The 17,073-nt window shown below is 39.8% G+C and overlaps 1 protein-coding gene across 3 annotated transcripts in view; it reads left to right on the forward strand.

Moving 5' to 3' along the window:
* Window positions 1-16,343, forward strand: part of grhl3 (grainyhead-like transcription factor 3) — a 41,745-nt gene extending 25,402 nt beyond the window's left edge. For all 3 annotated transcript variants that reach the window (XM_047393194.1, XM_047393196.1, XM_047393197.1), the window contains 16 exons: window positions 4,250-4,384; window positions 5,546-5,638; window positions 6,910-7,084; window positions 7,183-7,235; window positions 8,416-8,659; window positions 8,748-8,987; window positions 9,509-9,620; window positions 10,234-10,328; window positions 10,815-10,973; window positions 11,074-11,149; window positions 11,233-11,354; window positions 12,103-12,128; window positions 12,238-12,323; window positions 14,082-14,167; window positions 14,333-14,397; window positions 15,392-16,343. In XM_047393194.1, coding sequence (XP_047249150.1) covers window positions 5,622-5,638; window positions 6,910-7,084; window positions 7,183-7,235; window positions 8,416-8,659; window positions 8,748-8,987; window positions 9,509-9,620; window positions 10,234-10,328; window positions 10,815-10,973; window positions 11,074-11,149; window positions 11,233-11,354; window positions 12,103-12,128; window positions 12,238-12,323; window positions 14,082-14,167; window positions 14,333-14,397; window positions 15,392-15,509 — 1,674 coding nt within the window. In that variant the 5' untranslated portion in view covers window positions 4,250-4,384; window positions 5,546-5,621 and the 3' untranslated portion in view covers window positions 15,510-16,343. The remainder of the gene's footprint in view (window positions 1-4,249; window positions 4,385-5,545; window positions 5,639-6,909; window positions 7,085-7,182; window positions 7,236-8,415; window positions 8,660-8,747; window positions 8,988-9,508; window positions 9,621-10,233; window positions 10,329-10,814; window positions 10,974-11,073; window positions 11,150-11,232; window positions 11,355-12,102; window positions 12,129-12,237; window positions 12,324-14,081; window positions 14,168-14,332; window positions 14,398-15,391) is intronic.
* The last annotated feature ends 730 nt before the right edge of the window (window positions 16,344-17,073 follow it).

A 17,073-nucleotide genomic window follows, 5' to 3' on the forward strand; every position in this document is an offset into this window, starting at 1 on the left:
TTTTATGCATCTAAACTACGGCGCAAAAAGGATTTTAGCTCTATATATTATTTTATCTGCATTCATTTTGTTCCCTGATGGCTTTCAGAAATAAGTCCTGTTGACGAAACTGCCACAAGCAACGGATTGATTAGTGAAACGATGCAGTTGTTCATTTACATTCACTTTTGTAACTGAAAGGCACAGGAGTGGGTTGATCATAGTTTCAGTTTGGACAGATAGGATTATTTCTGCAACAATAAAATGGTCCAGGACCTAAAACGTTGTGCTACTCTGTCTGTGATGTTTAGAGCAAACTTTAGTATCTACCATTTATTAAGTAAACGCAAACCATAAATTACAGAAATAGACTAGCTGTTCAGGCATATTGAAACTAGAAAGGAGAGCGGTGCAGTACAGAATACAGGTCCTTCTCAAAATATTAGCATATTGTGATAAAGTTAATTATTTTCCATAATGTCATGATGAAAATTTAACATTCATATATTTTAGATTCATTGCACACTAACTGAAATATTTCAGGTCTTTTATTGTCTTAATACAGATGATTTTGGCATACAGCTCATGAAAACCCAAAAATTCCTATCTCACAAAATTAGCATATCATTAAAAGGGTCTCTAAACGAGCTATGAACCTAATCATCTGAATCAACGAGTTAACTCTAAACACCTGCAAAAGATTCCTGAGGCCTTTAAAACTCCCAGCCTGGTTCATCACTCAAAACCCCAATCATGGGTAAGACTGCCGACCTGACTGCTGTCCAGAAGGCCACTATTGACACCCTCAAGCAAGAGGGTAAGACACAGAAAGAAATTTCTGAACGAATAGGCTGTTCCCAGAGTGCTGTATCAAGGCACCTCAGTGGGAAGTCTGTGGGAAGGAAAAAGTGTGGCAGAAAACGCTGCACAACGAGAAGAGGTGACCGGACTCTGAGGAAGATTGTGGAGAAGGGCCGATTCCAGACCTTGGGGGACCTGCGGAAGCAGTGGACTGAGTCTGGAGTAGAAACATCCAGAGCCACCGTGCACAGGCGTGTGCAGGAAATGGGCTACAGGTGCCGCATTCCCCAGGTCAAGCCACTTTTGAACCAGAAACAGCGGCAGAAGCGCCTGACCTGGGCTACAGAGAAGCAGCACTGGACTGTTGCTCAGTGGTCCAAAGTACTTTTTTCGGATGAAAGCAAATTCTGCATGTCATTCGGAAATCAAGGTGCCAGAGTCTGGAGGAAGACTGGGGAGAAGGAAATGCCAGAAGTCCAGTGTCAAGTACCCACAGTCAGTGATGGTCTGGGGTGCCGTGTCAGCTGCTGGTGTTGGTCCACTGTGTTTTATCAAGGGCAGGGTCAATGCAGCTAGCTATCAGGAGATTTTGGAGCACTTCATGCTTCCATCTGCTGAAAAGCTTTATGGAGATGAAGATTTCATTTTTCAGCACGACCTGGCACCTGCTCACAGTGCCAAAACCACTGGTAAATGGTTTACTGACCATGGTATCACTGTGCTCAATTGGCCTGCCAACTCTCCTGACCTGAACCCCATAGAGAATCTGTGGGATATTGTGAAGAGAACGTTGAGAGACTCAAGACCCAACACTCTGGATGAGCTAAAGGCCGCTATCGAAGCATCCTGGGCCTCCATAAGACCTCAGCAGTGCCACAGGCTGATTGCCTCCATGCCACGCCGCATTGAAGCAGTCATTTCTGCCAAAGGATTCCTGACCAAGTATTGAGTGCATAACTGTACATGATTATTTGAAGGTTGACGTTTTTTGTATTAAAAACACTTTTCTTTTATTGGTCGGATGAAATATGCTAATTTTGTGAGATAGGAATTTTGGGTTTTCATGAGCTGTATGCCAAAATCATCCGTATTAAGACAATAAAAGACCTGAAATATTTCAGTTAGTGTGCAATGAATCTAAAATATATGAATGTTAAATTTTCATCATGACATTATGGAAAATAATGAACTTTATCACAATATGCTAATATTTTGAGAAGGACCTGTATTCTGAGAATTTCCAGTATTACTGATGCCAACCAGTAACAAGTGCTAGTTTATTTATTTCTGAAGTCCAAACATCTGTGCAAACCTCAAACTTTACCATGTTCAAGTTGAAAGATGGAAACCCCGCAAAATGTGCCAATTACTGGGCTCGGGGACAAACTAGATGCTATTAGGACCTCGTTGTCCACAGTGAGAAGCAGTCCATTGGAGAAGGCCTCCCTGACAGACCGTGGCTTAGCTGGGCTCCCCTAGAAGAAGTTAGGAGGAATGTACAGAGCACCAGGAAGTCTCCAGTTTTTAAAAGGAATATTCCCCCAATATTGAGATGCATAATTGTTCAGAACAGTTCTAAGGAGTTGCCTCCTCCTCAGGGAGAATCGTTTGATTTTATGTTAAGAAAATATCGACCGAAAAGCATTGAGTACATTCATTAATTCCTCTTTTTTCCTTTATTTTTTCACTGCCATGTACTTTTTCATTATTTAAAGCACTTTGAGTTGTCATATGTTTGAAATCTGACACACAAATATACTTACCTTGCCTAAGTGAAAATAAGCTGGTTTTCAGTTTCTTAACATACAATGACTGGCCACTTTATTAGGTACACCAGTTTATTGTATGTTTAAACGAACAGCCAATCAGCCAGTCACTTGTTAATATTCAATGCATTTATCTAACTTGGAGTGCTGAAGATGACTAGCCGAAGTCCAAAGTGAGCATCAAGATAAGGAACAAAGGGGAATTAAGTGACATTGAGTGTGGCATACGGGCTGGTTTAGGTATGTCAGAAATATATCTTGGTATTTTCTCAGGTTTACAGAAAATGTTGTGAAAATATCCAATAAGCATCTCTGTTGTTGGGAGAATGGGCAGTCTGGTTTCGAGATGATAGTCAACAATAGCTCAAATAATGGCTCGTTACAGCTTAGGTATACGAGTCTTGAATACGCAACATGTCGAACTCTGAAGCAGATAGGCTACAGCAACAGTTGACCACACAGGATGCCTCTCCTGTTAGTTAATAACACAAGACTGAGGGGCTCAACGTAACTGGACAACAACAGATCAGAAATACATTGTCTGGTCCAATGAGTTCTGCTGCAACATCCATCCTGCCTTCCCTTTCAATAATACAGGCTGGTATAATGATGTGGAGAATATTTCTTTGGCTCATTTTGGCCCCTTTAGTAGCAACTGAGTTTCATTTAAACACCACAGCCTACCTGAGCATAGTTTCTGACCTCTTTCTACACTTTCTTATCACACTGTACCCACGTTCTGATATCTACCTCTAGCAGGATAATAAAATGTCATGAAGCTCCAATGATTCCAAACTGGTTTCTTAAATATGACCGTGAGTTCAATCTACTCCTGTGGCCTTCACGCTCCCCAGATCTCAATCTAACAGAACACCTTAGGGAAGCGGTGGAACTGTAGAGATGCATCATGGATGTGCAGCAAAAATATCTGCAGCAAACACATGATGCCATCATGTCAATGTGGCCCAAAATCTCTGAAGAATGTTTCAGACACAATGTAGGTTCAATGCAAAGAAGCATTGAGATAAATGCAGAAAAGGTCAAAAGCAATACGAGCATGGTATACCTAACAAAGTAGAATGTAGGTGCACCGTGGCACAATCGATAACATGTTTTTCTATTCTTTATATATTAATTGCAAAATATGAACTAAGATGCATCTTTTATTTTGAAATTATCAAACCACAAACTCTGTAGTTCACGCTGGAAAACCTTGCCATCATTTGTCATAACACTGCAGTTAGAAAATAGGAGTCAACCAGTTGCAGGTAACACTTTTCTGCACATATCTGGTAAATGATTCCAGTATGACATCCAGAGGACATCTGGAGGGCTGCTGTTGGTGGGATCACCAGGCTCTTATAGGATGTATGTTGTGGTTAAATAGAAAAGAGACGTAAAGAAGGATGCTGGAAAATGAAACGAATTACAAAGCTGTTCACAGCAAACATGAGAGAATAGACTGAAGAAACGAAAGAAAATAACTTATTTAAAAAGGTGCAAGGAAGTTTTTTTTAAGTACATTTTACTAAGACAGAGTAAAGATTATGACTAACTACTTATGTCTTTTTATTTAGAAGTATGTACAAAGAGTGTGTGCGCATGTGTGTGTGAGATGTCATTATGTGTTGCCATACCAAATTCCCTCAGGTGCCGGACTCCCACAGAAACGCCAACGTCTGATCATGTGATCTTTCTTCTAGAGTAAAAGTTGTCAGAGACATGCATCCACAGTTCCACCAGCTCCTGCCAGCTTCCTTGTCCCAGATAGGGAAACAGGATCCCCACAACATGCTTCTGCCATCACCACAATTCACAGTGGAGCTCATCTGATCAGGGTAAAATGTAGTTGTTGTTTTTTTCTACCACACAAAGCATTTTATATGTGAACCAAAATGTAAATTTTTGGTCTTATCTGACTAGAGCACATCTTCCATGTGCTTGCACCTTTGTAACTAACCCTGCTTTAAACTTCTCTACTACTTCCTCCCTGACCTGTCTGCTGGGTTTCTAAGTCTTCATGATGCTGTTTGTTCAAGCCTTCACAGAACAGCTGCGTTTATGTTGAGATTAAATCACTCACAGATGGATTATTTCTACTGATTAAATGACTTTTGAAGGAGGTTGATTAAGGTGTATTGCAATAAAGCACAGTAAATACAAATGCATGCTTTATTTTTCAAATATTTTGTTTACAAAGGAATTTCCAAACCATGTGTCATTTTTCTTCCACTTCACAATGGTGCACTACTTTGTGCTGCTCTATAATTTAAACTCCCCCAAAATACCTTTTAAGTTTATGTTTGCAACAAAATGTAAAAACGTTTAAAGGATAAAATCACTTTTCTGGTTACATTTTCCTCGGACATCGGCTCTTTTTTCTCTACTTGCATCATTGATTCACCTTTCTGTTTGCACGAACATAGACAATATTTTTTATTTTATTATCTTTGACTCAGTCAGAATTGTTTAGAATGGTACTCATTAAAAAACAAAAAATCATGTCAACTTTGGAAATTTAAGTTCACTTGAATATTTTTTTTAGAAAAACACCCTAGTTTTTGCCTTCCCAAGGTCCAATTACCCAAAAACACAAGAAACCAAATCCTGAATATTACAAAGGGGGAGAAGTGAAATGATACTGAAAAACTATTAACATATCAAAGCTGTGCTCCTCTCCTGTATTGCCTTCTCTCTGAGTCATTATCAAACCTTTCACACCTGAGAGGTTCCCAATCTTGCTCTATTTTCCAATACAGTTAATGAGATGCAAGGCCCTCCTGCCTGGGATTGTTATGCAAAATGATCTGCTTGCTGCAACACTCTCATGCGCAAGCATGCAGGTCCCCCCTCCACCTGTCCTATCAGACACCTGTTGCAGAGCTCTCAGCCAATCAGATGAAAGAAGCAGACTATGTTCTGGCATGAAATAAATCTGGGCCTTGTTCAGAGGGAATCACTTCAACTGACTCATGTGTGTGTCTGATCTTCTCTGTTAGACTGGCACGGAGAGAAGAGCTCATATATACAACGGAAAGCTAAAGAAGCCTGTTTAGAATAATTGGCAGAGGAGAGATGACCAAGGAGACAGAGTAAGTTTTCTCTTTTTAACCATTAGTCTGCCTGAAAATGTGAAAGTTAAAAAGCTGTATTTGTAAGTCAGTTTAGATTTGATGTAGCACTGTAAATGACTCGTGGATGATTTTCATCTGGGAAATAAAATCACAGCCCTAACCTTATTGTTTTTGTTTGTTTTTGCAATGGGACCCCATGTGAAAATCTCTGTTTTTTAACAGGGATTTCTGCTGGGAAAATTGATACGGACAGTTGTATTAAAACCACATGGGCTGACACACACTTTTGGATCTGAGGTTGCAGTGGGTCTGTTTCAGCTTCTGTTGTCACTAACCTAGGGGCCACAGAGCACAAAGGGAGGGTGGGAAATGAGAATCTCCTCTGGAGGTGTCTAAGCGCAGTGACAGCATGCGATGCATTGAGTTACATGATGGAGAAACATTAGTCAAGAGCCCACCTTATCTCTGCATAAAATCAAGTCCTGGTTTCTGGGTGAAATGCAGAGTAATTCAGTGTGGTTGGATTTATTTTAATCTGTTTTTTCACCATGCATCTTTGGGTCAAAGCTTAGAATTTAGCTTGGAGTCACAACATTCTCCACTCTTTTAAAACTTGTGAGAAATAACTGAATTTCCACCTGCGCTATGATTCAGATGTGGTTGTAAATAACTGTGGTCTCATGTGTCTGTCAGCACATTATATTAACTGTTTATCCAGGCTAAACTCCAGCTGTTTGTTCATTAGTGGCTCCAGATTCACAATGAAGGGGCCTGACAGGCTGCATGTTTACAATCCAATGTCACTGTGAGTCTTTCCAAACAAATCATATCCTCACAATCCTGCCTGTAGTTACTTTACAACTGAAATGGAACAGCAGAGATTGCCTCAGTGGTGGATGCTGTTTTTTGTTTGCCGAGGGAAAGCAGAAAATAAATCAGGTTGTTTCTGGTGAGATTTGTGCAAATAGGAAGGTTTATATAGGATTTAAGCATGGTTCTTACCCTGTTCACGCTTGAAACCACAAAACACTACACCTGAGTACGTGCGTGCATGTTTATTTGTTGTTAAACCCCGGTGATGCTGCCGCTCCAAAGGCTTACTCAGCTCTGTGGTTTTGCAATCGAAACCCTCCATGCTACGGGGCAAGTATGTACAGTGCTCCAAGGCTCAGGAACCGCTGCACCTAGCTCACTCCTTCTATGTCAATCCCTCTTACACCAAGATAAAATTGAGATTTTCTGCTGTTTTTCCAAGTAAATCAATCTAAACTCTTCGATTCCTGCTGCAGGACTGTGGGACTGGTCTTTCAGAACGAGAACTTCAGCTATAACCATCACACAAACTACATCATGGAGTCTTGGCCCTACCTGGAATCCCTGAATCCTGAGTCGAACCACTCCAAACCAAGACTCAACCCTGGAGAAACCATGACAGCCCTAACAATGCTTCAAGAGCAGTGCAGGGTAAATAATGTGCTATTTGCACCTATAAAAAACTGATTACTTGTTTATTTTCGTTCTTTTGTTAAATTTTTTTTTATTTGATTCTTTTCCAAAACCAGAAAGAGCAGAAACCTGCATTATTCAACCGCAACAACTGCAAACCAATCGAGAGGTAAGCTGACTAATTTCACAGAAGTCACAATTTCCCCTAAAATTACCTTATTGCCCTAAATAAATCCTTATGGTAGGAGTTCTTCGTGATCATGATTAGAAATTTAACTACTTTATTTATTCTTTTCTCACTTTATAAAATTAGACAGTCATAATTCATGAAGAAAACTTTAGGAGGTCATACACTCAGCAGTGGGTAATCCTGTAGCCAAACAAAATGAGAGGGATTATTGTCTCAAGCCTTTCCATTCATAGATTATTTCTCCATCATCTTCCTTTCTGACAGTTTCACAACAGGTTGTTGTTGCTCCTTATTCCTCCTGAGGTGGCTGAGAAAAGGCCATTGTTGGGCCTCAGTGTTGTCCCTTCAAACATTTTCAATAGAGAAAGTCAAACACAGGGTCAGCGAAGGAGGGCCAGGATTAAGAAACAAATAGTTCCCACCCAGCCTCAAAGCCTGCTGTTCTGCAGGCAGCTTTTTGCAGTAGCTGTTCATACTGAAGCACAAATAGCGCTTTAACTTACTTCTGTACGTGTTGCATGTATCGCCATCTTCAATGGCTTCCAGTAGTGGTTTTTGGTATGGGAAATGTGGCTCTTCACCCAGGGCATTATGCTGACAGTGGGTGGTAAAAGATCTGTCAGTTGTGCCCTCAAAAAGTATTCAGTTCCTTATTTGTATGTCCAGTTAGGTTGTGGACACTATACAAGCAAAGTAAAAAAATATGGACTATGGCTGACTAATAGTGCTGAAGTTTATTTTATTTTGCAGTATATTAAAGGGCTGTTTAACTGTATTTTATAGGAATCTGATATATGTTTATAGTTCACATTTTTAAATACTGGTCAAACCTGAATCTCCAATGAACAGAGACTGGTGAAAACACAACAAATAATTTAATAAAACCTTAAATATATTGATAAAAAAAATTGGCATTAGGTCATTTTCACTCTGAAGTGGTAAAACTGTAATATTTAGACCAGTCAAACCTGGACCGAATTATTCTACACTGTTTATGATGGCTTTACTCTGACTGTGAAAACAAAAAGTGAGGATTCATAGTTTTCTCAGAAGGTTAGCTACAATCTGATAACTGTTGTATTTTATATTATATTTTCAGGTCACATTATCGTAGTCGTTGGATTCTCTGGTAAACCTTTGCTTCTTTCTAATCTAACAGGACTCTGACCAACACCAGTGACCCTTTAATGAAGATCCTCTCTGAACTCGTCCCCACTTCCCATTCTCAGGAGGTTGGGAAGTCGATCTCCTCCCTGCCCATTTCCGCTCCCAGCTCCTCAGACACGTATGCCACCCTGAACAGCGTTGTTCCAGACACGTACGACAAGCAGGATCTCAGCAACATCTTCGACCTGATGCAGAAGTGGTCAGAACCTAGTGCGTTCACTGACCCCAACGCTGAGGTAAGCTCACTGTCATCATGTGAAAGTTGCAATTTTTACTTTGCAGTCAGGCCCATTAATTAACATATGTCCCTTGTGTGGAATTCAGAGTCTTCACTATAGCGATCCATTTCCTGAAAGCCACTCCAGCCCCGTCTACTCAGGTTCATATGCCAGCTCCTCTCCAGAGAGGCCCAGGAACGACTTCCAATTTATCCTTGGATCTCCTGCTGCATCGTCTCACAAGTCCAGCGAGTTACCGATGGTATACCTGAACAAAGGCCAGTTCTACCCTATCACTCTGCAGGGAGTAGACAGCAGTGCCTGCCTCACAGCCACCAAAGTCAAGGTGAGTCATAGTATTAAAAAATATCCTCAATGTTTTGTGTAGTTTTACGTAAAGACATTAGTAACTATTGTTGTATGTTTTCTCTGAGGGCCTTTTTGTTTTTTGTTTGTGGAGCAAATCATTATTTTTTTTAATTTCTGTGTCACCAAGCTAGCCCTTCCCAAATGTTTGTCCCTCCCTGGAAGCCAGCTCTGTCAGTGACTAATGCCCTGCTGACAGCCTGTGGATAGGGCTTGTGCTGTACAATTTTTCTATGGCAGTTAAATGGGGCTGGAGTGGAGGACAGCTTAGCTTGGTTGTGTTAATAAAAAGACAGAACAAGGAGGGTAGAAGGTGTGGTGTTCTCACTGCTCTTTTCTTTGTCAGGAAAATCATGGGAGAAAAGAAGGATTTCCCATCATGAATGAAAGATATTATTCTTTAGAAAAACAGAGATGGTCATTTGAAAAATTTGCACTACTCACTGCCAGACTGGCGAACCTATTATTGACCTTTTCTGTCCCATGTTTTCTCCTCTTCAGACGGTGGTGATGGCTGTGTTTGAGAATGACAAAACCCCAGAAATGCAGCTTCGCTTCTGGAATCACTGGCATGCGCGCCAGCCCACTGTCAAGCAGAGGGTCATTGACATCGGTATGTTTTTCATGCAACAAAATAAGTATGCATGGTCAGTCTGTGCATGTTTAGGTTTCTGAATTGTTTTACACGCAAAAAACTAGTCATTATTCACTTCTGGTTTTATAATACAAAATATTGTCAATTATGTTGAAATGTTTTAGCCACAAATTGACCCTCTTTTAATGTTTCAAAATAATACAAAAAAAATTAGCCTGCAAAAAGAAAGCACAAATTAGTTGGGTACAAATTATCTGACCGTTATGTGCTGTGCCTGATAGGAGCCGCTGTTTGCACTTTCTGCTTGTAGAACCAAATATCTTCCACAGAATTTGCAAAATTGGGCCAGTTTTCCACTTTTCTCTGCTGGCAGTTTTATTTTATATCTGGAAAAATGAATTATTAATCAGAATGTGTTTAGGACAAAAAAGACAAGTCATGTATATTGGTCATTTGTATTTTACAGTAAAAATCATTATTATTTTTTCATTCCTCTTTTCTGTTGAGAACATCCAATTACCAAAGCATGCATGGAGCATTTTAAAATATTACATTATTAAATTAGAGATGTAATTATTAGTCTCTTGTTGGATAGATTTCATATATAGATTTGTCTCTTATCTTCACACAGCCGACTATAAAGAAGTTTTCAGTGGCATCAGCAATGTAGAGGAGGAGGCCTTCAACGCTTTCTCCTTTGTGTGGAACCCCAACGAGGAAGCGAAGGTAAATATGTACAAGCATTTAGCTTGCGTAGATGCAAAGATAATTTCTCTGTTGTCGTGAGATGCTTTTGCTGACATGTAGAGCCCCAGAGCAAGGGAAATGCTGGCAATAAAAAGTTTAGGAGTGGCTGAAGAGGCACAGCAGAAATGCAAAGAATGCATTTTCTCTTTGATGGCTTTGTCACAAACCCAAGATGAAAATCCAATGCAACCATAGCTTTATAAAACTTCTCTACGTGTCCTTGAGGTGATTAGGTGAGGCCACCGAACATGTTGCAATTTGGGACAATTGTCAGGGCAGATAAGAAAACTGGTTAAAAGGGGAACAAATGCTGCAGGTGTTCCGGTTTTTAATGAAACTGGAGGTCCCCTCAGGAGAAATTAGGAAGACTCTCACTTTCCAGTTTAATTTCACTTACACGCACTTTTCTGAAAATGTGGATAATAAAAAAAAAAGAATTTTAAATATTTTCCCCTTTTCCTTCAGATCTACATTGGGATAAACTCCTTGAGCACAGACTTCTCCTCTCAGAAAGGAGTGAAAGGCCTACCTTTGAACCTGCAGATAGACACCTACGACATAAGTTCTGGAAGACACCACCTCATATACAGAGCTGCCTGCCAGGTCAAGATTTTCTGTGATAAGGTAATCCACTCACATTCATTCACCGTCTTTAATAAGCAATGTAAAACAGGTAGTTGTGGATCTGTGCCATTACTGTAACCTTCTGTTTGTGTGTCTGCAGGGTGCAGAGAGGAAGATGCGCGATGAAGAGAAGAAGAGATCCAAGAGGAGGGGAAAGAACACTAATGATGCAAATGGTCAGTATTGAAGAAAAAAAACAAGAATTATTACACTTTTCAAGAAAGAATAATCTCATTCTGTTAAATTTCTTTGTTTACAGCCAAGTCTGTTGTGAGTAGCTCCATCAGCTCTGAGTGCACTTTCTTCAAATCTCTGGACGACCTCGTCACCCAGCCAGTTTTCTTCATCCCAGGGACACACCTCACCAGCTTACAGCGCATGGTAAGCCCCTCGTTAATAACCTCTCATGTCGGCATGCACAACCCTGCAGGTGATGGGACAGGCACGAGCGAAGCAGGAAAAAACTGTGGGAAAGTATGCAGGGGGGGAAACTGCTTAGAAACCGGGGGCGGCGGGTGTTAATAATGCCAGTGAAAGTGAAGGTAAACACAGGCTTCACATCAGATTGGGTAATTGGAGTCGAAACCAGGCACAAGTTCAAGCATCTGCAGCTGAACACGTTGTGTTTGAGCTATGGGCGCTTGCACGCAGACACACAGAGTAACATCTCCAGGTCAATCTGCAGCACGCCACCCTCATCTTTTTTTCAGATGTCCTTCATTCAACAGAGTTACAGCAACAGTGTGGTTAGAGAGCTGTTCAGACAAGCCAGCTTTCCCACAGTCTAGGGTTTACAGGGACATGTGTTGGAGAGTTTATGTTGAAGCAAGTAAATGTTGGTTATTAGATTCCAGATATATTTCAAATGCGATATATTAGAATAAAAAAAAAATTGAATCATGACGAGAACTGAAGGGCAGATTGAATAGTGTGATTAGGGCTATGATGGTGCTATCTGCCTCTCCTCATCAGTGTCCACGTCAGAGTGGCTCTGCTAGAGATCATGGGAAATAAATGCTTCAAGCAGTGATAAGATTCCTATTTTTCATTCATGAAGGACATTAGGCAATATCTTTATCATTGGAGCTGTATTGAATCAGATCTCTGTTCTCCTTCATTGTCTCACCAGGCCACTCCTAAGGATGACACTGAAAGGTAAGCTCATTTAAAAACAACCTAAAGAAACATTAGCGCATGAATGTCTGTCACTTTGACAGCAGTTGGTTGCTTTTGCGTGATGTGGATGTTGGTTTTGTGTCAACAGGAGTTGTCTGAAGAGGTTGTATCCAGACAGAGACCAGAACAGCTCTCCTCCCAACAAACAGACACGCAGAGAAGACCCACAGAGAGGTAGAACACTAAAAATCCCACAGTAGGCATGGGCTGGGATGAGGTTCTCACACTGGGATAACCTAAAGGAAAAACATCAGTTTAATGGTGTTTATGCAATTAGTCAGATTTAGATGTCATTATTCTTCAAAGGGCATGTTTGTTTTTTGTTTTTTTACACTGGTAGTAATATTATATATATAAATATATATATATATATATATATACTTATATTAAAAAAACAATAATGGTCAAATAGAATCATAACAGGTCAGAGAATATATTAAGAAATTTCCAAATTGATAACTGTGATAACACAGAGAAATAAGGAGATTTGGTTCTAGGAATTATCTCGTTCCTCACAACAAATAAAATCTTTGAAAACAAGGGGATCTGTTCTGGAAAGTATTGTCAATACTTTCTGTAAAACTCATCTTTAGTAGATTTGTATTTGCAAAAACATATCAAGGACATCTGCTAAATTTAGTACATGTTTGCATAATATAATGCCACTTGTACCCTACCAACTGCAAAACAGCATTGCTTTAAAAAGAGTGGTTGGGCGCTCCTTCAGTTTCCACATCGTGACTCTTCGTGTGTTTCCCAATTGAAATTATTTCTGTTCAGCCCAATTTGTCTGTCTTATAAGGAAAGGAAAAGTCTACTAGCCTTCGTTCGGCCAGCAACTGGCAGTAAGCAGCAATATGTGGGGGAGAGGCAATGCTGTTCTATACAGTTTATTGATACAACACCGATTCAATAAAAATTATCTCAAGGCACTTTAATTGACAAACTGATCAAATCCATATTCAGAAACATATTGTAATATTATTCCGATACAGTCCAATCATATGGACAGTTTTGCATTAAAACACATACTTTCCAGTTCAAACCTTGTTATAATGAAATGCAGTACAAGTCAGTTAATTTATAAAAAGTAAGGAAGCCCCGCTGATGTGAACCATTCACATTACAACCATACTTACTACTCCTAACGAGCATGTGGCGACAGCGGAAAGAAATACTTCCAGTAGGACCAGTATCCTTCTCAGGATGAGCAACCATCTGCTGCAACTGGGTTGAGAGGACAGAAAACATGGAAGCACTGGTGTAGGAGTACTTTCTGCGATAAAGGAAAAGTACAGAGTTGAGGGCAGCAGCAGCAGCTCCATTAGTCTAAAAGAGAAACAGGATGGTGGTACTTCATTCTGCTGTACATTAACTTCAGTTTATATAAAACAAGGGCAGTAAAGAATTGATAAACATGACATAAATGTAAATATACCAGATAGTATAATGACTGAATTGGTTAATGCTGCCTACAGTTTGCTAACTGCACGTTTAAAAGCGTAACCTTAATACCAGTTATGTGCGGCATTCCTTCACACTCTTTTCACATTATGGTTGTCTTTGTTTTTGACAATCAGATATATTTCTAAACAGCTGATAGATCTTTTCTGAAAACTTAGGAAAGTGTAGTACCCTTTTAGCTAGCTGACTGGCAGTGTGCAGCAACAGCTGCAGGAAGAACAGCACTCTATTACTATATGCTTCACACAGTGGGAGAAAACCAATTTTATCCTGATACTTTGTCTTGCCTTTTATTGGAACTGTAGGAAAAGTATGATTTTAAAAGTATGAATATTTGCTGTTCTGAACCTTTTTTTAAACTTTGGGATACCCTAGTACCTGGAACCAGCCCATGCCTACCCTACATAAAAGAACTTATGAGTGATTTAAAATGTTTTGGTGCTGAATGTGGGTTTCTCTTGCTCTTAGTTCTGCTGTACGTGAGGACTGGTACTGAGGAGGTGTTTGATGCTCTCATGCTCAGCTCACCGACGCTGTCAGGCCTGCGAGAAGCTGTAAGTATCAAATGAAGCTGCATGTTGGTGTCTTCCTGTTCGGTCCCACATAGCAGTTAATAGTACACTCCTTTTTTGTGCTCTTTTACAATTTTCACAAGTGTATTATCTTTCTCTGAGCCAGCGATCATACTCACTTTCATCTCTATATCATTGTCTCCTCAGATTTCCGAAAAGTACGGCTTGCAAAAAGACACCATCGGGAGAATCTGCAAAAAATGCAAAAGAGGGTGAGTTTCTGACATAAGGAACTGACATGGATGCATACACCTGGGGCTTAGTTTATGGCTTTATTCTCATTTTCCTTGAAGCTAGGTGAGGCTGACAGACCGGGTAGGTAGGTTTGGCTTTCACTCTGGAATGTCTTAATTGCGTCTTCTCCACAAAAAGACAGCGGATAAAAAGATTTCACTGGTACTGCAGATGAGTCATCAGCAGTTGTTTAAGTTATTGATGTTTTTACAACCGTATCTTATTGGAAGATCAGGAAGTTGCATTTAAAGCAATCTTTTTTTTCATAAGAGCCTCAGGGCTTCCAGTCACAAACTGAAAGCTGTCCATCAGGTTATCGACTGTCACACATCAGATCAGATGGTTTTCTGGACTTGAGACTTGGCCGCTGTCCTCAGGAAAAAAATAAGTTTGTAAATGCCTTCTCATGAAGTCATTATCATTCAGAAAAGCATAGGCCGGTTGGCTCAGGGTTTTTAACCCTACATTAGTCTTGGTTGTTTTCCTGCATGACATCAGAGCAGCTATAAAAGCCTTCACTTGTGACCTGCTCAGAAGAGCTGGAACACCATCGCGTGATTTTCTTGCTTCTTGCTGGCAACTATCAGTGGGAGAAGCAGCCAAGCTAACAGGTTGGGTTACATTCTCCCTGCAGTTCCCTCCCTTTTTTCCTCCTACCTTCAATCAGCACAGCCCCCGCAGGCAAGAGTGCATGAGCCTCAGGGTAGCTTAAGCATTAAAGCATTGAACACCTAAAGGTAGACAGAGGCCTGATTTATTACCCAGTACTAAAACCAGGGAAAATGTTTTGCAAGAAAAAGCTTCATACAAACTTCCTTGTGTTTCAGCACAAAAAGTAAATCGTATCGCAATTAAATTCAGTTATTTATGGAAAACTATCAAGATTAACACGTTTTAGATAGTTGTACTTGTGGTTAACAAAAAACAATCAGTTAATCTCTGAATTAACACTTGTTTTTCATTATCCTGTAGAATATTGGTCAACATGGATGACAACATCATCGAACACTACAGCAACCAGTCAGCTTTCCTCATCGAGATGTCCGAGGTGGCAGCCGGTCAGCTCCAGATGACTCTGGTTGAAGTATAAAGTCCCCTGAAGGAAGAAGAAACGCAGCTGCCATTGAAGCTAACTTTAAAGCACTGCCATAGCAGAGCTGTGGACTGCCAAAAACCAAGAACTGGAACTAAACGGACCTCTCCAGATTTTCAGATGAAAATGTTTAAACCATTTCTTGAATTTGTAAATCCCAGTCTGCCCAGTTCTTATGGTGTGTTTATTTGAGTAGAATATTTTAATGTAAAACATTTATAACTTGCATGTACATAGGTGTAAATAGATTTTAATATTACAGTGTTTTATGAGCTTGAGACAGTTTGCCTTGGATTTCAATTTTTATTTTTTGAGCTCCACACAACTTTTTTTTTTTTTTAGCATTTTTAAACGTTAATTTTGCTGCTTTCAGTCTACCCATCATTTCTTCTGGATATCCACTGGTGTGTTTTCTTACCCACAATCTGACCTTTCTTGCGCTTTTCAAGGCCAAGTGTCTTCCTGCTAGTTTCCCAAGAAAAAATGTCCAAATAGTCAGGTTTTAGTCGGGACCTAAAGTCAGACATTTCCACAAAGAAAAACCACAAACGTTTTAGTATTGGCCAATTTTTGTTAGCCCAAAGCTTTGGACATTTCCCGACTGTATAGTATAACTTCATGGAAGGAGTTAAAATCCCCCAAAACTTTAAAGAGGAGACTTTTAAGTCACGCATGTGTGTGGGGAAAAAATTGTTTAATTTCTTTTACATAACGCATCATTTCAAAGCAACCATGTATCCCTCCATTATTTCATTACAGCACCATGGCTAAACAGTCATATTTGATACATACTTCCTCTTTTTTTAAAGAAAATAAAGAAAATGGAAAAAGTTTTGTTTTGTCTCAGTTAATGGGTTCATCTACTTCAGATGTTTCAATTCACATGTTTCCACCGAAATGCCAATCAAAGGGCAAACAAAGTCAAAGATGTTAAAAGATGCTTGCTGATCTGTGGTTGTGAAGTACATTTTAAAAATGAAGAAACTATGCATGAAAGCATGAAACCCATCAGCTAGAAGAGACGGGTCTATTTATTTTCTGCGAATTAGCTTAATTCATGTTTTTGTAAAAGCAGACTCACACTATTAGGATTTTATGTGATAGACAAACGCAAAGTGGTGCATAATTGTGAAGTGGAAGGAGAATACTTTTCAACATCTTTTGCTAATATTCTGAAGTATAGCGTGTATTTGTACTTTACCACCTGAGTTGATTCTTTTTAGAACAACCTTATGTTAAAATGATGGCTGCAAGTATTCTGGGAAATGTCTCCTTACGTTTTGCACATCTACAGATAACATTGTTGTGCATCCTTTCTTTTTTTGCAAAATAGCTCAAGCTCAGACTGATTCAACAGCGTGAACCTGTGAACGTCAATTTTCAAGTTTTGCCACAGATTGTCATTTGGATTTTAATCTGGTTTTTGAATGGTCTGTTGAAAACCACTCCATTGGAGCTCTGGCTGTATTTTTTCCCTGTATGTTGTATGTTATGCTGTATGTCATTGTCCTGGTGGAAGGTGGACCTCTGCCCACGTTTAAGTCTGCAGCCTCTCGCAGGT

This window comes from Girardinichthys multiradiatus, chromosome 19, assembly GCF_021462225.1.
Source record: "Girardinichthys multiradiatus isolate DD_20200921_A chromosome 19, DD_fGirMul_XY1, whole genome shotgun sequence".
Lineage (NCBI taxonomy): Eukaryota > Metazoa > Chordata > Actinopteri > Cyprinodontiformes > Goodeidae > Girardinichthys > Girardinichthys multiradiatus.